The sequence below is a fragment of the Colias philodice genome, chromosome 17, assembly GCF_061535455.1.
Source record: "Colias philodice isolate Cphi_HAF_F1 chromosome 17, ilColPhil1 Martin Lab GWU primary, whole genome shotgun sequence".
Lineage (NCBI taxonomy): Eukaryota > Metazoa > Arthropoda > Insecta > Lepidoptera > Pieridae > Colias > Colias philodice.
The window spans coordinates 7476940-7497130 of NC_143102.1; the positions used below are offsets into that span (position 1 = coordinate 7476940).

Sequence of the window (20191 nt, forward strand, 5' to 3'; positions counted from 1 at the left end):
AGCACCAAATACCTACTACGTTTTTCATCCCAATTTCTTTGCATTCAATATTTCAAAGCGAAATAAAGACTCAGAATTTTATTCTCAAAGTAAAGATGTGAGCGTCAAACATCTTACAACTTTACCGAAGTGATTCGAGATCTAACTTTCGACTTTAAAACTAGTATGTCACTTCAATTCACCTAATAGTAGGTACTTGTACAGATGGAACTAGACAACCTAATCGGCTTGAAAATTTTTCTAGAATCTAAAAATAAAAGTGCTGAAACATAAATCCAGTAAATCGTTCTGGTTCTACCTCATAAATGGTCGTTGGGATAGTGATAAAATGTTTGCACGAAGTTTTTTTGGTACATTCACAGAGGAGAAAATGAACCGTTTTATTATACATGCATTTGGAACATGTATTTTTTGTTTAATGGTTAATTAGCCAAACAGAAAGAATAGTCGTAATAGATTAGAATGTTGTATTACATTATTTGCTGCTACAGTTTTAATTTTTAGTTAATAAACTAATTTAATATAATTTATTTATTTATAATAATTAATAAGTTAGTGATTCAATTTTCGAAATGAATGAATAACGTCAATTAAAAGGTACACTAATAGGTAGTGCATTTTTGAAATGAATAAATACTAAGATACGCGAATTAAGCGGATGTTAGTGAACTAAGCAGATCATTTTTAGCAGATCAAAAAAAAATGTGAGTTCTTATCACGTGCAGTTGAGTTCTACAGTTCCTGATACTTTTTAGAAATAGTTCTGGCGTTTTTACCTTAAAAAACGACATTTGAAAAAATGATCTGCCAACTTCCCGTAGTAGATAATTTTTAGCAGATCAAAAAAAATGTGAGTTCTTATCGCGTGCAGTTGAGTTCTACAGTTCCTGATACTTTTTAGAAATACTCGCATAAAATGAAACACTAGAAAATTTATTTATGTCATATTTCATCACGCCGTAGCACCATGCCGTAGCATCATGCCGTATCATCATGCCGTAGCATCACGCCGTAGCATAACGCCGTAGTATCATGCCGTTGCATCATGCCGTAGCTTCATGCCGTAGCATCATCCCGTAGCATCATGCCGTAGCATCACGCCGTAGCATTACGCCGTAGCATCACGCCGTAGCATCATGCCGTAGCATCACGCCGTAACATCATGCCGTAGCATCATGCCGTAGCATCACACCGTAGCATCACACCGTAGCATCACGCCGTAACATCACGCCGTAACACATGCCGTAGCATTACGTCGTAGCATCACGCCGTAGCATCACAGCGTAGCATCACGCCGTAGCATCACGTCGTAGCATCACGTCGTAGCATCACGTCGTAGCATTACGTCTTAGCATCACGTTAAGCCGGGTCCAGGTCGGGTTTTTTCAAATGTCGTTTCTTAAGGTAAAAACGCCAGAACTATTTCTAAAAAGTATCAGGAACTGTAGAACTCAACTGCACGCGATAAGAACTCACATTTTTTTTTTGATCTGCTAAAAATGATCTGCTACGGGAAGTTGGCAGATCATTTTTTCAAATGTCATTTTTTAAGGTAAAAACGCCAGAACTATTTCTAAAAAGTATCAGGAACTGTAGAACTCAACTGCACGCGATAAGAACTCACATTTTTTTTTGATCTGCTCAAAATGATCTGCTAAGTTCACTAACATATTAAACGGTACACTAATAGGTAGTGAAATAATATACGTATGTGAACAAAGACTAGACTAAGAGATAATAAAGAAAATTCCCATAAATTTTTATTTGGTCATTCTTCTAAAGCACTTCCAACCAATATATAATCATAGCCTACATCTCTATATAAGTACTTTTAAGCAATATTACTTATCATAACCTACATCACTATATATTAATTATTAAGTACCATAACTATACAATTTCTTACTAAATTACTTACTTGCAGCTTCCGAAACGGATTCACAATAGCGCAATACCGCTCCGCCGACAATGCCGTTAACGTGAAAACGGATACACCAATACTGATATCCTTCCCGGTTTCTGATAGTCGACAAATCACTTCACCCCAGGGCCACGACTCCAGGGTGTATATCGTGGACACGAAGGGCACACAGATGAGGATCACCAGCAGATCGGCAAGGGCTAGAGAGAATATGTACCTGTAAATATGTGTAATATAGAGCAAATGTACGTAAATGTTTTGATAACATTGTGATTTTTAAATAAAACACTACAAATTGGTTACAATGTATAAAACAGTTACAAGTCGCTTTCCATAGTCTGTGTGTCTGTATGCTTAGATCTTGAAAATTATGTTACAGATTTTGATGTTTTTTTTAAATAGGTAGGTAGAGTGGTTCTTAATGATGATTTAGTTGAAGTATATAATTTAAGTTTTAGACAAAGCGAGCGAAGCCGCGGCCGGACTGCTAGTAATAATTGAATTTTGTTAACAATCATGTAGAAAATAAGAATGGAGTTACAATAAACTGTTATTTAAATTAAAAGTTTCGTTATTATTTCCGACTTTACGTCATTCCCCTGCCTTTCATATTATATTGCTATTTTTTAAATTTTTGTAATAAGGTAGCAATGCTATGAAAATTGATGGCTTATGTGAAATAAAAAAACAAAAGCGTAACCCGTTGAAATATTACAGAAATTTTAACAGTGTTAAAACTCTTTTAATGAATGATGAATGGGTTGGACGCTTCAGTGCTAATATTGACTTTTAATACCTAACAAATGACCCAACTTTTGTAATAAAGTACGCTAAGCGTATTTTAAAGGAATATACTATCAAAATATATTAACATATTGTAATTCAAGAGTAGAAGTATGTCCTTATGTATAGGCACAACTTAGTTCTCAGGAAGTGGCACTAAATAGTATAATATTTCTGTTGAAAATAACTCTACCACCATACCTATTTAGTTATAATATACCCACGGATAGAACTCATAATCTAATAGGTAACCTTTTTAAACCCCAGACAGTGTTTTATTAATGATAAACTTTCCTTACTTAGTTTTCAATTAGTTCTATAAATCCAAACATAAACATATCTCCAATAATCAGACATACCTATACAGTCACATTAGAAAGAGAAATAATAAGATATTTCGCGCTAGACGGCGATCTATAATTGATAATATTAATTGGTATTAATTTTATCCATAAGCCGATTAACTACGTTGACAGGAGCCTCTCACAAAACTGCTTTATGATGCTTGTACACTTAAGTGGCTTAATTAAAAATAAATTAATTTACCATATAAAATCATGTATAAAGTATTAACAAGTATGTAGTGAACTTGAGTACAAACTTATCTAAGTTTTATAAGCGTTGTACTTTAAATTTCTAATGTAATATCGTGCTAAATCTAACGCTTCTGTAATTTAATAGTAAAAAATCAGTGCAGCATAAAACGAATATTTCAGCATATCAATATTTTTTTTTATTAACATTAGCGTAATGGTCGAGATAGAAGAAGTCGTGGACGATTATTTGTTGAGTACGTTGAACAAATCATTGTTCACGCTGAACATAAATTTTTAAAGGCGATTTTATAAACTACTAGCTTTCCGCCTGCGGCTTCGCCCGCGTTTACAAAAAAAAACCCGCATAGTTCCCGTTCCCGTGGGATTTCCGGGATAAAACCTAGCCTATGTCACTCAGAAATGATGTAGCTTTCCAACAGTGAAAGAATTTTTCAAATCTGCCAAGTAGTTTCGGAGCCTATTCAATTCATACAAACAAACAAACAAACAAAAAATCAAACCTTTCCTCTTTATAATATTTGTATAGACTAACTGTGCACCAGCTCCGCCTGTGTAGTGTCGAAAATAGGTCATACTAATTCCGAAAACTTCATACGCTAATGCACAAAAGTTTAATGAAGATCATCACATGATATAGCATAGTCTACAATTCTATATAGGAGATACGGACACACATTCATTTATAGAGAAGCTATATTTAATAACACAATCGACATCGACACGTTCTACATTTCCTTCCTGATCCGTTCCATATACTTGATATAAAATTCTCTCAACAGGATACGAGTTCTCACAAAAATAACTCATTAATACGCTCGACAAAGCGAAATGATAAGTCTTAGAATGCGAGGTATTATGTTGTACATTGATCTAGGAAACTAAAACGATTCTGTAATTACATATCTCTCTGGAGGTATTCGTTTCGTGCAATACTAGTTATTTGAAAGACAGCTGAACAATGGAATACTTGGTTGAGCGCTTACAAATCAATTACAGGACTTAAGATTGTGTTTTATTCTACTAGGGTTAACATATTATTTTGTGTATGGTATCTTTTAAATGAACGCTGTAGAGTATGATTTTATAACAATTATGAAAAGGAATTGTAGGTCAGGCTACGGCAAATAAATATTGTAATACTGTGCTACGGCCTACGGCTATGATAAAATCAGCTCCTAGCAAATTGCCTATATAAGTTTCACTAGTCAAAAATACAATATTATTTTAATTAATATTTTTATTAATATAATAAATGTACCATTACCATGCGTATGTTCTTTATAGATCATAATCATACACCCTAACAATTAACTAACAAAACTGTAACTGTCTTCCTGAAAATATAAACGCTTATCTATCTATCTACTACACAAAAACTTACGTATTCGGTGCATTCCTCATTCCCCTGTGCCGCACGTACACTATAACAAGGGTGCCATTTCCCAATACACCGACTATGAATATTATAGCGAATATCACTGGAACCAAGTACGTCTCGACTCGATCTTTGTAGGGCGTGTATTCGCTGTCAGTCAAGTTGCTTTCCAGGAATGTTATGTTGGTAGCTGACGGAGTGTACATGGCTCTGAAACAAATATATTCTATTATTATATTTATTGGATTTGATACGTCGTTCCAAGTGGCTGATTTGGAAGCCTCAACCACTAAACCGAGTTTTTCATTTCGTGATTTTTTCGGGATAGGTTTCATCCCGAAAAACCCACGAGAACGGAACTGCGCGGATTTTTCTTTGACTACGCGGGCGAAGCTGTGAGTGGAAAGATAATTATGTATAGTACCTATAGGACAAAGGTTGATTAGGTAGATGGTATACCTAATACAAATAACCCAATATGTAATTAAATAAAACATAACATAAGTTACATATGTAATAATTTTCAGTACAGATAATATAATCTCTCAATTCAGTCCATAAATACTCATTTAATATTGTCGAGAGGCACAATGCGTAAATAATACGTATTCATTAAGGGACGGACGAATGGAGCTGTCGAAAACATAATTCAAGTGTTACCTTCTGATATGAAGCTTACATTATTATGAAGTTTAAACCACTCATCGCACATATTTATGTAATCAGTGTGGCAGAACTCCAAAAATATACTAAATCCCTAGTGTTTTATAATCTGTATGTTGAATAAACTAACTGGTTTGAAGCTGTATAAATTGCACGTAGTTTTTAATTTGCTTTAAGCGGAATAGAGTGAAAAATACTTGTGTATTATAAAATTTATTATGTAAATATTATTGTCCATTTATTTATATTATCTTCAGGATAGAAGTAGATAGAAAAACAACTGTTTGACATAATATATCAAGTCTAATATTTACAATGAATCTACAAAATTCATCATAACGTAAAATTCCCCAAAACTGCTGTTGATTCTCCAATAATTAATTACTAAACCCAAATGACCACTAAAAGTTTCGGAAACCACTTGAAAGTCTTTCAATTCAAAATTAAAGCAGCCGCTGGACGCCATTTAATATTATAATATACTAGCGGTCCGCCCCGGCTTCGCCCGTGGTACATATTTACGTTTTCTCTACATAAAAACCATCCTCGTACTTCAAGGAATATAATAAAAAAAGAATTATCGAAATCGGTTCAGCCGTTCTCGAGTTATGCGCTTACCAACACATTTTGCGATTCATTTTTATATATAAGATAAGTATTATATTAAGGCGGTAGATTTTATTTCAGAGGATCCATAAAAATGCGTGGAAATTGACGAGTGTCGACTACTCATTTTATGTCATAGAGCTAGGTTGTTAAGAAATAATGATCACTTCCAAACATGTATTAGGCCAGTGGAAATTAACATTAAATTCGCAAAGCACGATGTAGATTTGAATTTTTGGTATGTTGTTTGGATCAGTTAGGGTGGTGTAAATCCCAATTTGCAACTTCGAAAAAGTTGTGCTCGCTGCGCACCACGTGATAAACTGCGAAAATTTTGGACTTTTTTCACTTTTTGCTCTAAAAGTCATAAACTATGCGTTTCCGACAAGTATGATTCAGTACATAAATTAAGGTTATTAAATTTGCAACAATTTAAGCCTAACCGCAGCTCTCTAAACCTTATACCGACTAAACTGTGACCATTCGAAGATGGTTCATTTTTCCCGAAATATTGAAATTTTTAGTTTTGCTCCCGTTTGAAGCAAAATATTGGCAAAAACCGCTCGTTCTATGAGAAGTTCGTATAATAAAGTTGTAGTGCATTTAATTTTCTTTCATAAGAGCATAGAACAAAGTCTGTGAGACAAATATTTCACACACAATATCTGAAAAACAAAAAGAAGGTAGAAATAGATTTTTAAAGAATTGAAACTGAGAGCATATAAAATCATAAAAAGAATAATACTTTTTCATTTGCAGGATAGGTAATTAACAAAATTACAAAATTTGGGAAAGTAGGAAAAAAGATTATACGCAAATAAAAAACTGCGAAAATTTTGGACTTTTTTCACTTTTTGCTCTAAAAGTCATAAACTATGCGTTTCCGACAAGTATCATTCAGTACATAAATTAAGGTTATTAAATTTGCAACAATTTAAGCCTAATTAAAGCTCTCTAAATCTTATAGCGACTAAACTGTGGCCATTCGAAGATGGTTCATTTTTCCCGAAATATTGAAATTTTTAGTTTTGCTCCCGTTTGAAGCAAAATATTGGCAAAAACCGCTCGTTCTATGAGAAGGTCGTATAATAAAGTTGTAGTGCATTTAATTTTCTTTCATTAGAGCATAGAACAAAGTCTGTGAGACAAATAGTTCACTCACAATATCTGAAAAACAAAAAGAAGGTAGAAATAGATTTTTAAAGAATTGAAACTGAGGGCATATAAAATCATAAAAAGGATAATACTTTTTCATTTTCTACAACTTTATTTTATGACCTTCTCATAGAACGAGCGGTTTTGCCAATATTTTGGTTCAAACGGGAGCAAAACTAAAAATTTGAAAATTTCGGGAAAAACTGACTATCTTTGAAAGGCAACAGCTTAGTTGTTATAAGGTTTAGAGAGCTGCGGTTAGGCTTAAATTGTTGCAAATTTAATTATCTTTGTAATTTTGTTAATTACCTATCCTGCAAATGAAAAAGTATTATCCTTTTTATGATTTTATATGCCCTCAGTTTCAATTCTTTAAAAATCTATTTCTACCTTCTTTTTGTTTTTCAGATATTGTGAGTGAACTATTTGTCTCACAGACTTTGTTCTATGCTCTAATGGAAGAAAATTAAATGCACTACAACTTTATTATACGACTTTCTCATAGAACGAGCGGTTTTTGCCAATATTTTGCTTCAAACGGGAGCAAAACTAAAAATTTCAATATTTCGGGAAAAATGAACCATCTTCGAATGGCCACAGTTTAGTCGTTATAAGGTTTAGAGAGCTGCGGTTAGGCTTAAATTGTTGCAAATTTAATAACCTTAATTTATGTACTGAATCATACTTGTCGGAAACGCATAGTTTATGACTTTTAGAGCAAAAAGTGAAAAAAGTCCAAAATTTTCGCAGTTTATCACGTGGTGCGCAGCGAGCACAACTTTTTCGAAGTTGCAAATTGGGATTTACATCACCCTAACTGATCCAAACAACATACCAAAAATTCAAATCTACATCGTGCTTTGCGAATTTAGGGTTTTTTAGTGTCGATTTCTACTGGCCTATATGACCTAAAAGCCTCATTAAGGGCGTTTGTCCACTACAAGGAATTTTACGGACCGGCATTCCGATTTTTTACGGTCCGGTATGGCACGCCATTAATCTATATATACTAGCTTGTGCACTATACGTAATTTTACCGTCCGACATTTTACTTTTCCCTATTCCGGATGGTTTTTTGTGTCTACGAGTCGCTGTAGGTATAATTGTTTTCGAATGCCCACTTGCTTGGATTTTACTGTTTTTACTGCATATGCCAATTGAAAGCAAGCTCTTGTTTTACTTTCTTTTAGTTGGCAATGAGATTTGAGAAGTTGGTATTTTTATTTTATATACATTGACCAAGCATTGACCTATAATTATTATTTATTTATTTATTTATTTATTTATTTATTCATCTTTGACTAACAGTACAAAACATACCAACACGCACAAAGATAACAATTATTACAAAGTTTGACTTAAAAATAAGGTACAATTAGAGACAAACGATACAATATTAACATTAAACAGGTCCACTTCAGATTTAGCACGTAAGAATTTATTCAACAAATTGAGTGCATGATGGGTGGGTGCACTCCAAGCGGCTCGCGTCCGGAGCAGGCTCTCCGCGAACAGCGGCCGCCAGCGCCACTGCACGGAGCAGCTCGGTGCCCACACACCACAGGCCCCCAGTGCCACGGGATTGTCAATTTTGTTATTTAAAAGCAGATAATAATGAACCATAAGCGCGCGCTCGCGTCGTAGCTCCAGTGTATCCATTCCAACCATCCCCGTAACGTACAAGGATGGATATAAGTAGGGATAATATCCATACATCTTGCGGAAAAGGCATCTTGAGAATTTGCGTTGGATTTTCTCTATCATTAACGTGTAAATTTTTTCATGTGGGCTCCACACGATAGCGTTATATTCGAGCTTACTACGTACAAATGCATAATAAAGGCTAATGATAACAGTTTTGTCATTAAAACGAGCAGTCTGCCTAAAAATAAATCCAAGGGCTTTATATGCATTCTGGCAAAGATCAATTATGTGGTCATTAAAACTTAAGGTACGATCGAATAATACGCCTAAATCACGTATCGAATTCTCTCTAGCTACAATCTTATCCGAAACTTTATAGCCATAAAGATGTGGGGATTTACTCCTAGTAAAAGTCATTACTTTACATTTTGCCTCATTAAGATCTAAACGGTTGATTTTACTCCATTCACAGACGCTATTTATATCGTTTTGTAATGCCTGACAATCCTCAATACTTCCTATAGCCAAGTATAATTTGAGATCGTCGGCAAACATAAGACACTGGGAAGAACTAATAACATCTGGAAGATCGTTGATCATTACCAAAAATTGAGTAGGGCCGAGGGTACTGCCTTGACTGATACCAGAATTTATTGCATATGGATCTGAACGGTAACTACCAAGTTGTACAAATTGAAAACGATCCCGGAGGTAGTCTGCAAAATATTTTACCAGCCTGGGAGTGAAACCAATCATAGAAAATTTACGCAAAAGGACGTCATTATCTACGCGATCGAACGCTTTTTTAAAGTCGAAATAACTGACATCGATTTGTTTTTTCCGATCTAAGTTTTTAGAAGCGTAGTCGACGAAATTTATTAAATTTGTTGATGTTGATCTACGGGCACGAAAACCGTGCTGACAATCCGATAATCGAGAACTTATTTGTTGTGAGACGTGATTATTTAAAATAATTTCAAGTAGCTTAGCAAAAGTAGATAGCACCGCGATAGGTCTATAGTTCTCAATGCTCACTTTGGAGCCACTCTTTGGAACTGGTGTAACACGCGAAGTTTTCCATACGGTAGGATACGTATCTGTTTGGAGTGACAAATTAAATATATAGTGAAGAGGTTCAATAAAAATTGATATACAGTCTTTAATAATGAACGGAGGTATATTATCCGGACCTGCTGCCGAATGCGGTTTAAGGCGCCGAGTTGCAAGCTTTATATCAGATTTTGAAATGTAATCAATAGAAATACGTGATGATGCAACGCCGGATACAAGAGCAGCCTCCTTATAATCAAGTTTTGGTTTTTCATTTAAAAATACTGATTGAAAATATTTAGCGAATGCATTTGCGGCGTCAATACCACTTACTTTAACACCATCATAGTCGTATTCAACACGCAACCTACTAGATGACCGCTGCTCCTTTACAAATGCCCAGAATTTCTTGGGATCATCTTTAATATTGGCTTCAATTTTTTTTATATGGTTCTGATAAGCCTGATTGATAAGTATTTTTACTTTACTTCTATAGTATTTAAACATTTCAAAGTTATACTGTAGACCAAACTGCTTATATTTTTTTAAATTAAAATATTTAATTTTTATATTATTTACAACTTCCGTAGTGAACCACGTCGGATAAGTATATCGTGAACTATTCATAGAATGTCTCTTTTTAGGGACGCATTTATCGAAACAGTCAAATAATTGTGTGTAAAATCTATCTACGGCACTATTTACACTAGTAGACGAATAAACATCATCCCAACGCAATGTTTGAATGCACGCATATAATTCATTATAATCTGCTTTACGGAAATTCCATTCATTTAATTTACTACCAGACCGTACACATGAATCGTTTATATTATAAGTCCTTAAATATGCTAATTTCACCAACAAAGACGGATGATAACTGTCAATGGGGACAAGTGGTGGTGTGTCACTACTTACCTGTAATTCACTGCTACTGGCATTACTTAATACAAGGTCAAGAATTCCACCCATCTTATTCGTAATAGTATTATACTGATGCAACTTACTGAAGGAAATCATATTATTATATTTATAAATAACATTTTTTGATGCTGAATTTAAGTTAAAATCGCCAAATATTACAATTTTATATGATGAGAAACGTGTACTTAATTCTTCTAATATTTTAAAAATATTATAATATATGTCATCCTTAGAACAAGGTGGTATATACAACACACATAACACTATTTTAATGCCATTGCGTTTTACCGAGGCTACTGTAATTTCGAGACAATCGGTAAAACTACTTATGTAATTTTTAACACAAATATTTTTTATATCATAACAATTTCTAATAGCTAACAATACACCACCCCAACCTGAATCATTACACCGATCTTTACGCAATACAACATAATCGTTAGGAAACAACTCTGAGTCACACACACTACTATTTAAAAATGTTTCAGTTAAAGCATAAACGTCATATTGTTCACATAATATAGAATTCTTACATACATCTAATTTTGTACGCAAACCTCGCACGTTTTGATAAAACATACAGATATTTTTTAATTTAGGGGTTTTGTGTCGTTTTACGGTTGCGAAATCCACTACGCCATGGCTTAATGTGCACATCCTCCGCCCAATGAATAGGCGACATATAAGTGTCCAAGTTTTTTGTGGGGACTGTCAACTTAAAGGATGCATAGTCACCACGCGAATTCAATTGTTCCACCAAACATTTATCATTAGGGCAAATACATAACAAATGTTTTATAATTTGTTCGACTGTAGTACCTTTTTTTAAATAATAGATATGCAAGTAACTTTTACGTTCGGACGCCTCCAATGACGTCGAACCGGGCGCGGCCGTACCACGAGCTACATTTCTCGCCTCACGTCGAACACGACGCCGCGGCCTCACGTCGACCCATTCAGTTGTAGCCCCGACTCCGTTACGGTCGTCCGAAGCATCGGCATCCACGAACGCGTCTTGCGAGTTCTGCGTGACTTGCGTAGCACACGTAGTAGGGGTGATCTCGCCGTCAGTGCCGCTCGGTGGGGACGGAGATGCGAGCGGCAATGTCTTCTTCCCTGCTCGCACTTTGGGCTTCGCGACGTTGATGGTCGTAAGCGCACGAAGACGAGCATCTCGAAGTGGCCGCAGCTTAGAGTTACCCTCTACATCATCACACTTTTTATTTGGTGAACTCAAATGTACCGTCGGATCTCGCATTTCTTTACTTTCAACAAATTCTTTTATAATCGAATTCTGTTCTAGAATAAGCGTTTCTAGTGAAGTTACTTTATCTTGCAGATGTAACACAGTCTTATTCAACTCACGAATAACATTTTCCAAAGTTTTGAACGACATATTCACAGATTTTATTTTTTAACGTAACAGCTGAGCGAATGCGTTTAACCCTTGCAAGCGCGCGGGGCAACTGAACATTATCTAAGTAAGTGTTGGTAAGTTAAAGTTCAAGTGGGAATAGCTTTAGCTCCTCGTCACCGATTAAAATAAATAAGTGAAACACGCATTTTAAATCTCTTACGGAACTTTACTTTTTATTATAACGAAATAAGTAATATAATATTTCACCTTCTATATTTTGTACTCGTTTCTTGTAAAATGCAAAAACAATCATTTATGATAGCATTTTACCGCCAAACTTCCTTGAACTGTACCGCACTGATCCGAGTAAAGACGGACAGGTGCACAAGCAATTCATCGGTTTTTTCATGCCACACCGGACCGTAAAAAATCGGAATGCCGGACAGTAAAATTCCTTGTAGTGCACAAGCGCCCTAAGTCAAAAGTAATTAGTCAAATTCGATGAAAGGTAGAGGCGTCTTAACAATATTGGCAATTTTCACTTATATTCAATATCACTAGTAATTAGATATATAATTGATTGATAAAAACCGGACAAGTGCAAGTCGGACTTGGGTACGGAACCCTAAAAAGTAGATATCCTTCATAATATTGAATAAATATAATTTTCAGAATTGTAGCTTCATTCTATCATTTCTGCAAAAGTTTTTTCATCTATAAACTGAAGCATTCAATTAAAAATGCTATTTATCAATAGCAAATCATCTAGAAGATATAATTTATGCTATGAGAACGCTCGGAGCCGTTAAAATAGTTCATGAATTCGAAACTATTATAGCCAAGTTCTAGATTCAAGATAAGAGGCTTTTGAATTTAACAATTGTGTCAATGCTAACTGCTATTTCGGTGTATCTGAATTATTTGGTTATATCTCATAAATTATATGGTTTACATTTCCGAATATAACATTAACATAACATTTCGTTCTCTCGTTACAATGCCAGGTTCAGAAAAGATAGAGCGAAGTTTGGGTTGATTTTGGAGAAGAATATGAACATTACAATAAGAATGTACCTATGTGTATGAATGGGAAAGAATAAAAAATGTTATGGAAAAAAATAATATGAGAGTCGTGAGTAGGTATTATACGCTGGAACAGATTCATTTATATTGAATTATTATATAATCAAGGCGAAACAAATCTTTCTTTCTTTAAAATTGATCGTAATTTGTGAAAAACATTATACCATTTGTGTTACAAATAATCAAGTTACGAATGAGGATTGAGTAATCAATTGGCAGTCCTAACAAAATGTTTCACATTTGAATAATTTTAAAAGGGTCTTCTCCTTAGATTAAGGATTGGTCTCCGCGCGCGCGCTACGACTAGATACCGCCCCACCTAAAAACAATAGCTCTGTGAGTGCGGCAACTCATTTCTGTAGTGTGTGTTAGGCAATTTGTAAAGACGCTAGTGTGTGTGAAGAATTGGGCTGCCAGCTACATAAATTTTACCTTATAAATGGGAAATCTGGCATCTTGGAAAGAAGTTTGAAAAATATTTTTTTCATCCTGACCTGGCCGGGAATCGAATCCATGAACATGTGACTCAAATCCACTTGCGACGCTACTATACTATAGTCACAAAGGTTGTTTAAAAGTAAACAAGCGGAAATAAAAAAAAACATATTATATGAATCAGTTAAACATGGTTAAACAGAAATAAATTATTGTATTATACTTTTTATACATGTGTTAGTAATAGTATTGAAAAAAAAAAGTTCAAATTATTGCTAAAATATTTCCTCAACCACGTGTATTTTTTTGGATATGCAATACGGCAACACTGAATGGCGTCGTATTTTCGTAGAAAAATTTTTCGAAGTAAAGGAGAAATTTCGAATAATACGATACTTAGTGATGGTACGTGATCCCAGTGTCTTTCTTATTTTTTGTTGTATTATTTTTAAATAGTTTTATGACACAAATAGGCATTTTACTTCAGATTTTGTTCAAAATCTTTATAAATTATCGGTTCACCCTCTCCACACAATGCTTGTGACACGACTGGCTTGGGTACGCCGAATTCGGCGTACTATAAGTTGCCGCATTTTTCAAGTACGCCGGCGGTATCTAGTCGTAGCGCGCGCGCGGAGACCAATCCATAATCTAAGGGTCTTCTCCATTGAATAATTACCGACATTAATGTTTGAACCGTATATATACTTGAACGATTGATTACAATTATTTAATGAATTATAGAGGTATTATGTTTATCTTCTATTTTTCCAATTCCTAACTATCTGCTTCAATGTCCATGTTATTTTATGAATTCATTGATTTATTATTCACATAAAATACACAAGAAAAATACTTATTAGTCTGTATTCCATGGTTTTCCAGTAAAATTTCCACAAAAATACAGTGATAAGTAGATTATTAATTATTATGTCTATAATATGAACCTACAACTTTATTTAGGGAACACTGTTTCTTTCTAGAAACTGGTTTGTTGTGGTATTTAATTATATTAAAGCATTAAAAATCATTGTATAAATAAATTTTGATTAGCTTGTCTCAAAATCTATTAATTAAACATAAAGATTTTGGATTGTGCTGAGGAAAGAGGAAAAAGATTTTGCTGCTATTAGCTTTTCCCAAAGAGGAAAACTTTGGTACAAATTACTAAAGACCATCTGGGCGATTTTAGATTGAAATTCATCAAATACCCGATACCTTGAGCTTTACTCTTTAATTTCTAAGCAATTACACTACAAATCGACCTGTTATTTGGTAATGATGTTTAATGTATGCTTAAAGCCTTAAACATATAGTTGTTTAGGCATAGCAATTATACGAAGGCTTACAAGTTCTCTGTTTTCTAATACCTCCTCCGTTCAACTTCCCATCCGCACTCATAAAACTATCAAACTATCCGTAAGTTTGCATTTCATATAACTTTTAATATGAGGTAGAAATATTGTATGCATAAAATGTGATCAGGGTAAAATTAAATCTATACTAATATTATAAAGCTGAAGAGTTTGTTTGTTTGTTTGTTTGAACGCGCTAATCTCGGGAACTACTGGTCCGATTTGAAAAGTTCTTTCGGCGTTAGATAGCCCATTTATCGAGGAAGGTTATAGGCTATAATATATCATCACGCTACGACCAACAGGGGTGGAGCCACGGAGGTGAAACCGCGCGGAGCAGCTAGTATTTTATAAATGAGATACACTAATCATTATGATGGACTTATTTAAAAGAAAACTACTTGAGAATATCGAAATAACAGCTCAATAAAAAACAGTTTAATAATTTACATAAAGCAAATGAAATTATTGTATTGTTATCGATCCTTGCTAAGTATACAAAGTTTGAATTAAATCTGTCCGTTTAAAGTGGGTCAAAATCGAGTTTAAGAAGTCATACATACAAAGATAGGCGAAGCTAGTAAAAGCATGTTAAAAAGCAAGTCATGTACACAATAATGTCTCAATCGTCTCTACGTGAAGACAATCTAGGTTTCCATTAATTGGATTTTGGCACTAAGCCCCAATGTAATTACGTTTCCATAAATAACTAATCCGAGTATTTTAACGCTATGCCACCTCGATCAGATTAAGTAAATACCTGATGGACTTTGTTACAAAACATTTTTATGTATTACTCGGTCAGATGAAGATACACAGCCGTCAAACTCTTTGACTATACCTACTTACTGCATGATGATGTGAATATAGACCATGTATAGTCGGAAATATTAAATGAGCAGGAGACAAAAAGGAAAGCTGTTTTAAAAAATCATTAAAGAAGTCACTTATTAAAAAATTATAATTACCTATTGCGATTTTTGTAATATGAATGATAATATAGGTCAATCTGATGCATCTATGTATAAACAGTATAAAGAAAACAATTTTATGCTTACTTCTTTATTACGTAGACTTAATACGGAAACAGAAGTAGTATACTACAAGAACTTTAAATAAATAGGAATAGTACTAAATGTAGACACATACGTCATACATGGGTGAAAGATCTTAAAGAAACACGAATAGCGTTGCGAACTTTTTTTCAAAACACGTAGCAATGCCTTTGTACTGATAAGAGTTACCCAATATAGCTAATCTTGGCTTAGATAAAATTAGGAAACTAACTTTAGTAGGTATTGCACAGTTTTTTTCTTCTCTCCTATTATTATATTTGTATCGTTTGTTCTTGTTTGAATAAAATTTCAAAGAGAAAAAATGTCACCAACTTCCTTAATTGTACAAAGAAACACCTAATTGTACTTTAAAAGAAGAAAGTCGAAGTTTCAAAATCGAGCGTATTATAGACGAAGGTATCTTGTTGCTTATTTTCAGACCATTTCATTTAAGTATTATAATGTAAAAATGTCTAGAGTATTGAAATATTAATCAAAAAGTCATTAAGACTATCGGTTGTTATGAATAACTTTTAGTACGCGATATAAAATCAATAAAATAGCTTCGAATATGTTAAAAATATTGCGCTTTTTTAGAATTCCTGGGTCTGTTCCAAGCTCTTGAATCCACGAAGTGTTGTTTCGGCGTCAATGATAAATGTTAGTGCTCTCTGTTTACATGTATTGAAACGTTTAGGCTATTAAATATTTTGATTTTCAATATTTACTTCGGATTCAATTTTAAAACAGAAATATAGTTTATTATTTTATGATATTGATCTATTTCTTAGAATATGAACAATTATTTTATACACTGCTACGTTGAAAGACAGCATTTAAAATGCTAATTAATAAAGGTTTTAACTCTATGTAATATTGTTATTATTTAAAAGGGAACCTATCTTTACTGTCCATAAAAAAATTTTAAACCTGTTTTATTTCTTGTTTTTATGTAACCTGTACTGCCATGAAATTATTAATAATAGTCGCTTCAGTTCGTTCTTCTACTTCAGTGTTATATTATTTTTAACTTTTATAATAGTCTTCAATGTTTTACTCGATTCCATTAGTTACATCTCTAGAATGAACTAGTTGAACATTGAAAGCTTGCAAATGATTATAATTAAAAAAAATGTAACATACACTGATCATGATGATTTTTCAATTCAGAGTGGCAATTTAATTTGACTTTACAACATTTTGATTATCCAAAATCCAAATTAAGATACAAGGTTTGCTCAACTAGGAATCCTTTAAAGTGCAGTCACGTATTTTCAAAATAAATGAGGGCATTAGTTCTAGTGACATGTTTTATGTTAATTCACACAGCTCGCTTCATGAATAGAAATAAATTTCATTGTGTATTGCTTATTTGCCTCGTGAATAAATATAATTTTAATTTAGATTAATTTGCATTCTCTAAAAGGGTATGAGCTTACTATATTAATCACTAGCTTTCCGCCCGCGGCTTCGTCCGCGTTTTCAGAGGAAAACCCGCACAGTTATCGTTCCTGTGGAATTTCCGAGATAAAAAGTAGCAAACATCCATACATACATACTCACAAATTTTCGCATTTGTAATATTAATAAAATTATGCTTACCTAATTCATTTTCGATTATGGATGATGTATTTTAATATAACAGAAATCCATTAACTGATTTTAAAAGGTAGTTATAAATTTTCAGCATCTTGTATAAAAGATGAAGAACAAAATAAGAAATAGTATTCATTCTTTGTTGAGTGAAAGCTTTATAAAACTTTGGAATGACCTTTCACAAGCGAACACTTATGCTTACGGCTTAAAAATGTATCCAAAAAGCTAACAACTCTATTTTCTTACACTCAGACCACATTCACTAAAAACAATGTAATTTAAAGTACTGTTATAAAAGTAAAACCCTACGAAATTTAAATAAAACATTAGTATGATGAATACAAAATGTCCTTGGCCGTAGTTATTCGGGGTTTATCTTCAGAGGACAGATATAACTTCAATTTGCATTCAGTGTTTGTTTTGATTATTGAAATCACACTGAATATATTATACCCATACGGTAGTCTTCGTAACATTTTTGCCTTTATTCAGGATCTGATTTCGAAGTAACTAGGTTTATAATCCTATTAACTATATCATACACATTAGTTATGCAAAATCTTATAAATTATGTTCAATACTGCTTAAGACTTAGTATCTTACTATTGTACCTATATAAAATGATTAACAATGTGCTATTAAATGTATTAAAGTGTTAATTTTATGCTCTATGAGATTTTCTTGAATACTTCAACTCTTCCAGTCAATGTTTTTTCTTTTATCGGCAAATTTACATAATCGAAAGATAAAAGTTAGCAAAACTTTATTTATTATATTTCTGGCGTAATGTAAGCAGTCAGCGGTTGATGGATTTAGATCCGGTGGAAGCTCGCTCGTCAAAATGCAATAAAGTTTATTTTACGCTTTAATATGACTGGCATTTCTCGAGATTACGTGTTCATCTGAAAGATTTAACGGTTACCTATAATATAACGAAAATGTGATATCGCTCAGTCGCTTTGATAAAGATAGCAAACGCGAGAAAAACATTCGGCTGTTTCGTTTTACGCCGCAAAGGCATCGTTACATAAATGTGTATAAGCGTGCCAAGATGTTTTTTTATCTTTTATAAATGATATCAATTGGATTTTATGCGCCACAAGTTTGAACGAGATGTGAATGTGTGACAACTAGAAACCAATTTACGTCAACATGCAATCTCTGTCTCTGCAGTTTCATTTTTAATTGACGTTTGAAGTTAGAATCGGGTGACGCAATTCATCAATACAAAAGCAAAACCTTTTTCTTTATGCCTATATTGATAGCTCTACTTTCGAACCCATATTTCTCAATATACGAGTCTTGGGCCATAATTTTTTCGACTCCCCCATCAGACTGAAAGTAGTGTATCAAAAATATAATAACATCAATTCATATCATTGTTTTCAGATGTGAATACATTTGACAACAAAATGTATCATGCGGTAACAAAGTGAAGCTGTCCTTTGAATGGTAAAAATGCGATATATTCAAGATGATAAAACAATACTGTTATCCGTCACATTTGAATCAAACCTGAAAGGAAACCTTCGGGCAAAGGTAAACCCTCGAGGGTATACTGGGACTGTTTTGTAGTTTATTTATAGAGTGCAATGCGCTATAGAAGATGAAATGTTTTCAAATGAAATATGGTTTAGCATATGTATTGAAAGTTGCAATCGTTTGCTGAAGCTGTTGTGGACGTTTTGAAAGCGGAAATATTCTGGACTTAGTGGTCTGGTGAATTTGTACATTCAAAATTCTATATGTAAGTCATTTTACTTGAAAAAGAAACATACAGGTTAAAATATTTCACAATAAACAGTGCAAGTTACAGTAGTATCTAGTAGTAAAACACCTTAGTAAAAAAATGATAATATGAAGCATGCAATTAATTAAAACAACAACGTTTTTCAAATATATTTTATGAAAGATAAAACTTTTTAACTATTATAATACAATAATCACTTTTAAATGTCAATATCAATATCAGTCAAAATATACCGAACCATTAGGTACCGAACGCTTATTCATAGTGACGGAAATATAATATCATGTAAAACGACTTTAAATTTTGTTACGTCTTCCATTTTGAGATCAACTAATATAATAACTTTATAATAAGATAAAATTTTACAACATATTCCAAACACACTTTTAAAAAACAAGTATCTCTCAATAGGTATTATTACAGTTTCCTGCTATTTAAATTGTATTTCCTATTTCCAGTTGAAAAGATAATTGGCTTATAATTGGATTAATGCCAAGCATTTTCAGCGTTACCCTGTTTTTCACTTAAAACGGTAAAAAACAGTAAAAAGGTAGTAACTGTAAATTTCATTAAAATTTTGCTGGAACAATTAACTTGGCAATCTTTTCCTTTTCTCAATTAGCTATAATTGAACCAATACAGCGAACTCTGTATCTCTAGAAGCCCGTGCAAAGTATGTCCCTGAAAAATGTTTTTTCAATATTATTAAAACAACCAACTGTCTAAACCCACAGACAATATACTGCAAACTTTCAAAAGCGAGGGAAATTAATTTCTTCCAATTCATTGTTCTTGCAATATTCTTCATCGCTTTAGAACTTGATTATATTTCCAGGTTTCAATTTAATCAATGTATTGACTTTCAAGCGTGTTGAAATTAAA

The 20191-nt window shown here is 33.3% G+C and overlaps 1 protein-coding gene across 1 annotated transcript in view; it reads right to left on the reverse strand.

The window, feature by feature from the left end:
• Positions 1 to 20191, reverse strand: part of LOC149481168 (neuropeptide CCHamide-2 receptor-like) — a 70635-nt gene that overhangs the window by 23425 nt on the left and 27019 nt on the right. The window contains exons 2-3 of the mRNA XM_089705621.1: positions 4643 to 4846; positions 1919 to 2138 (exon numbers count right to left, since the gene is read on the reverse strand). Of these exons, the coding sequence (XP_089561747.1) occupies positions 1919 to 2138; positions 4643 to 4842 (420 nt within the window). The 5' untranslated portion in view covers positions 4843 to 4846. The remainder of the gene's footprint in view (positions 1 to 1918; positions 2139 to 4642; positions 4847 to 20191) is intronic.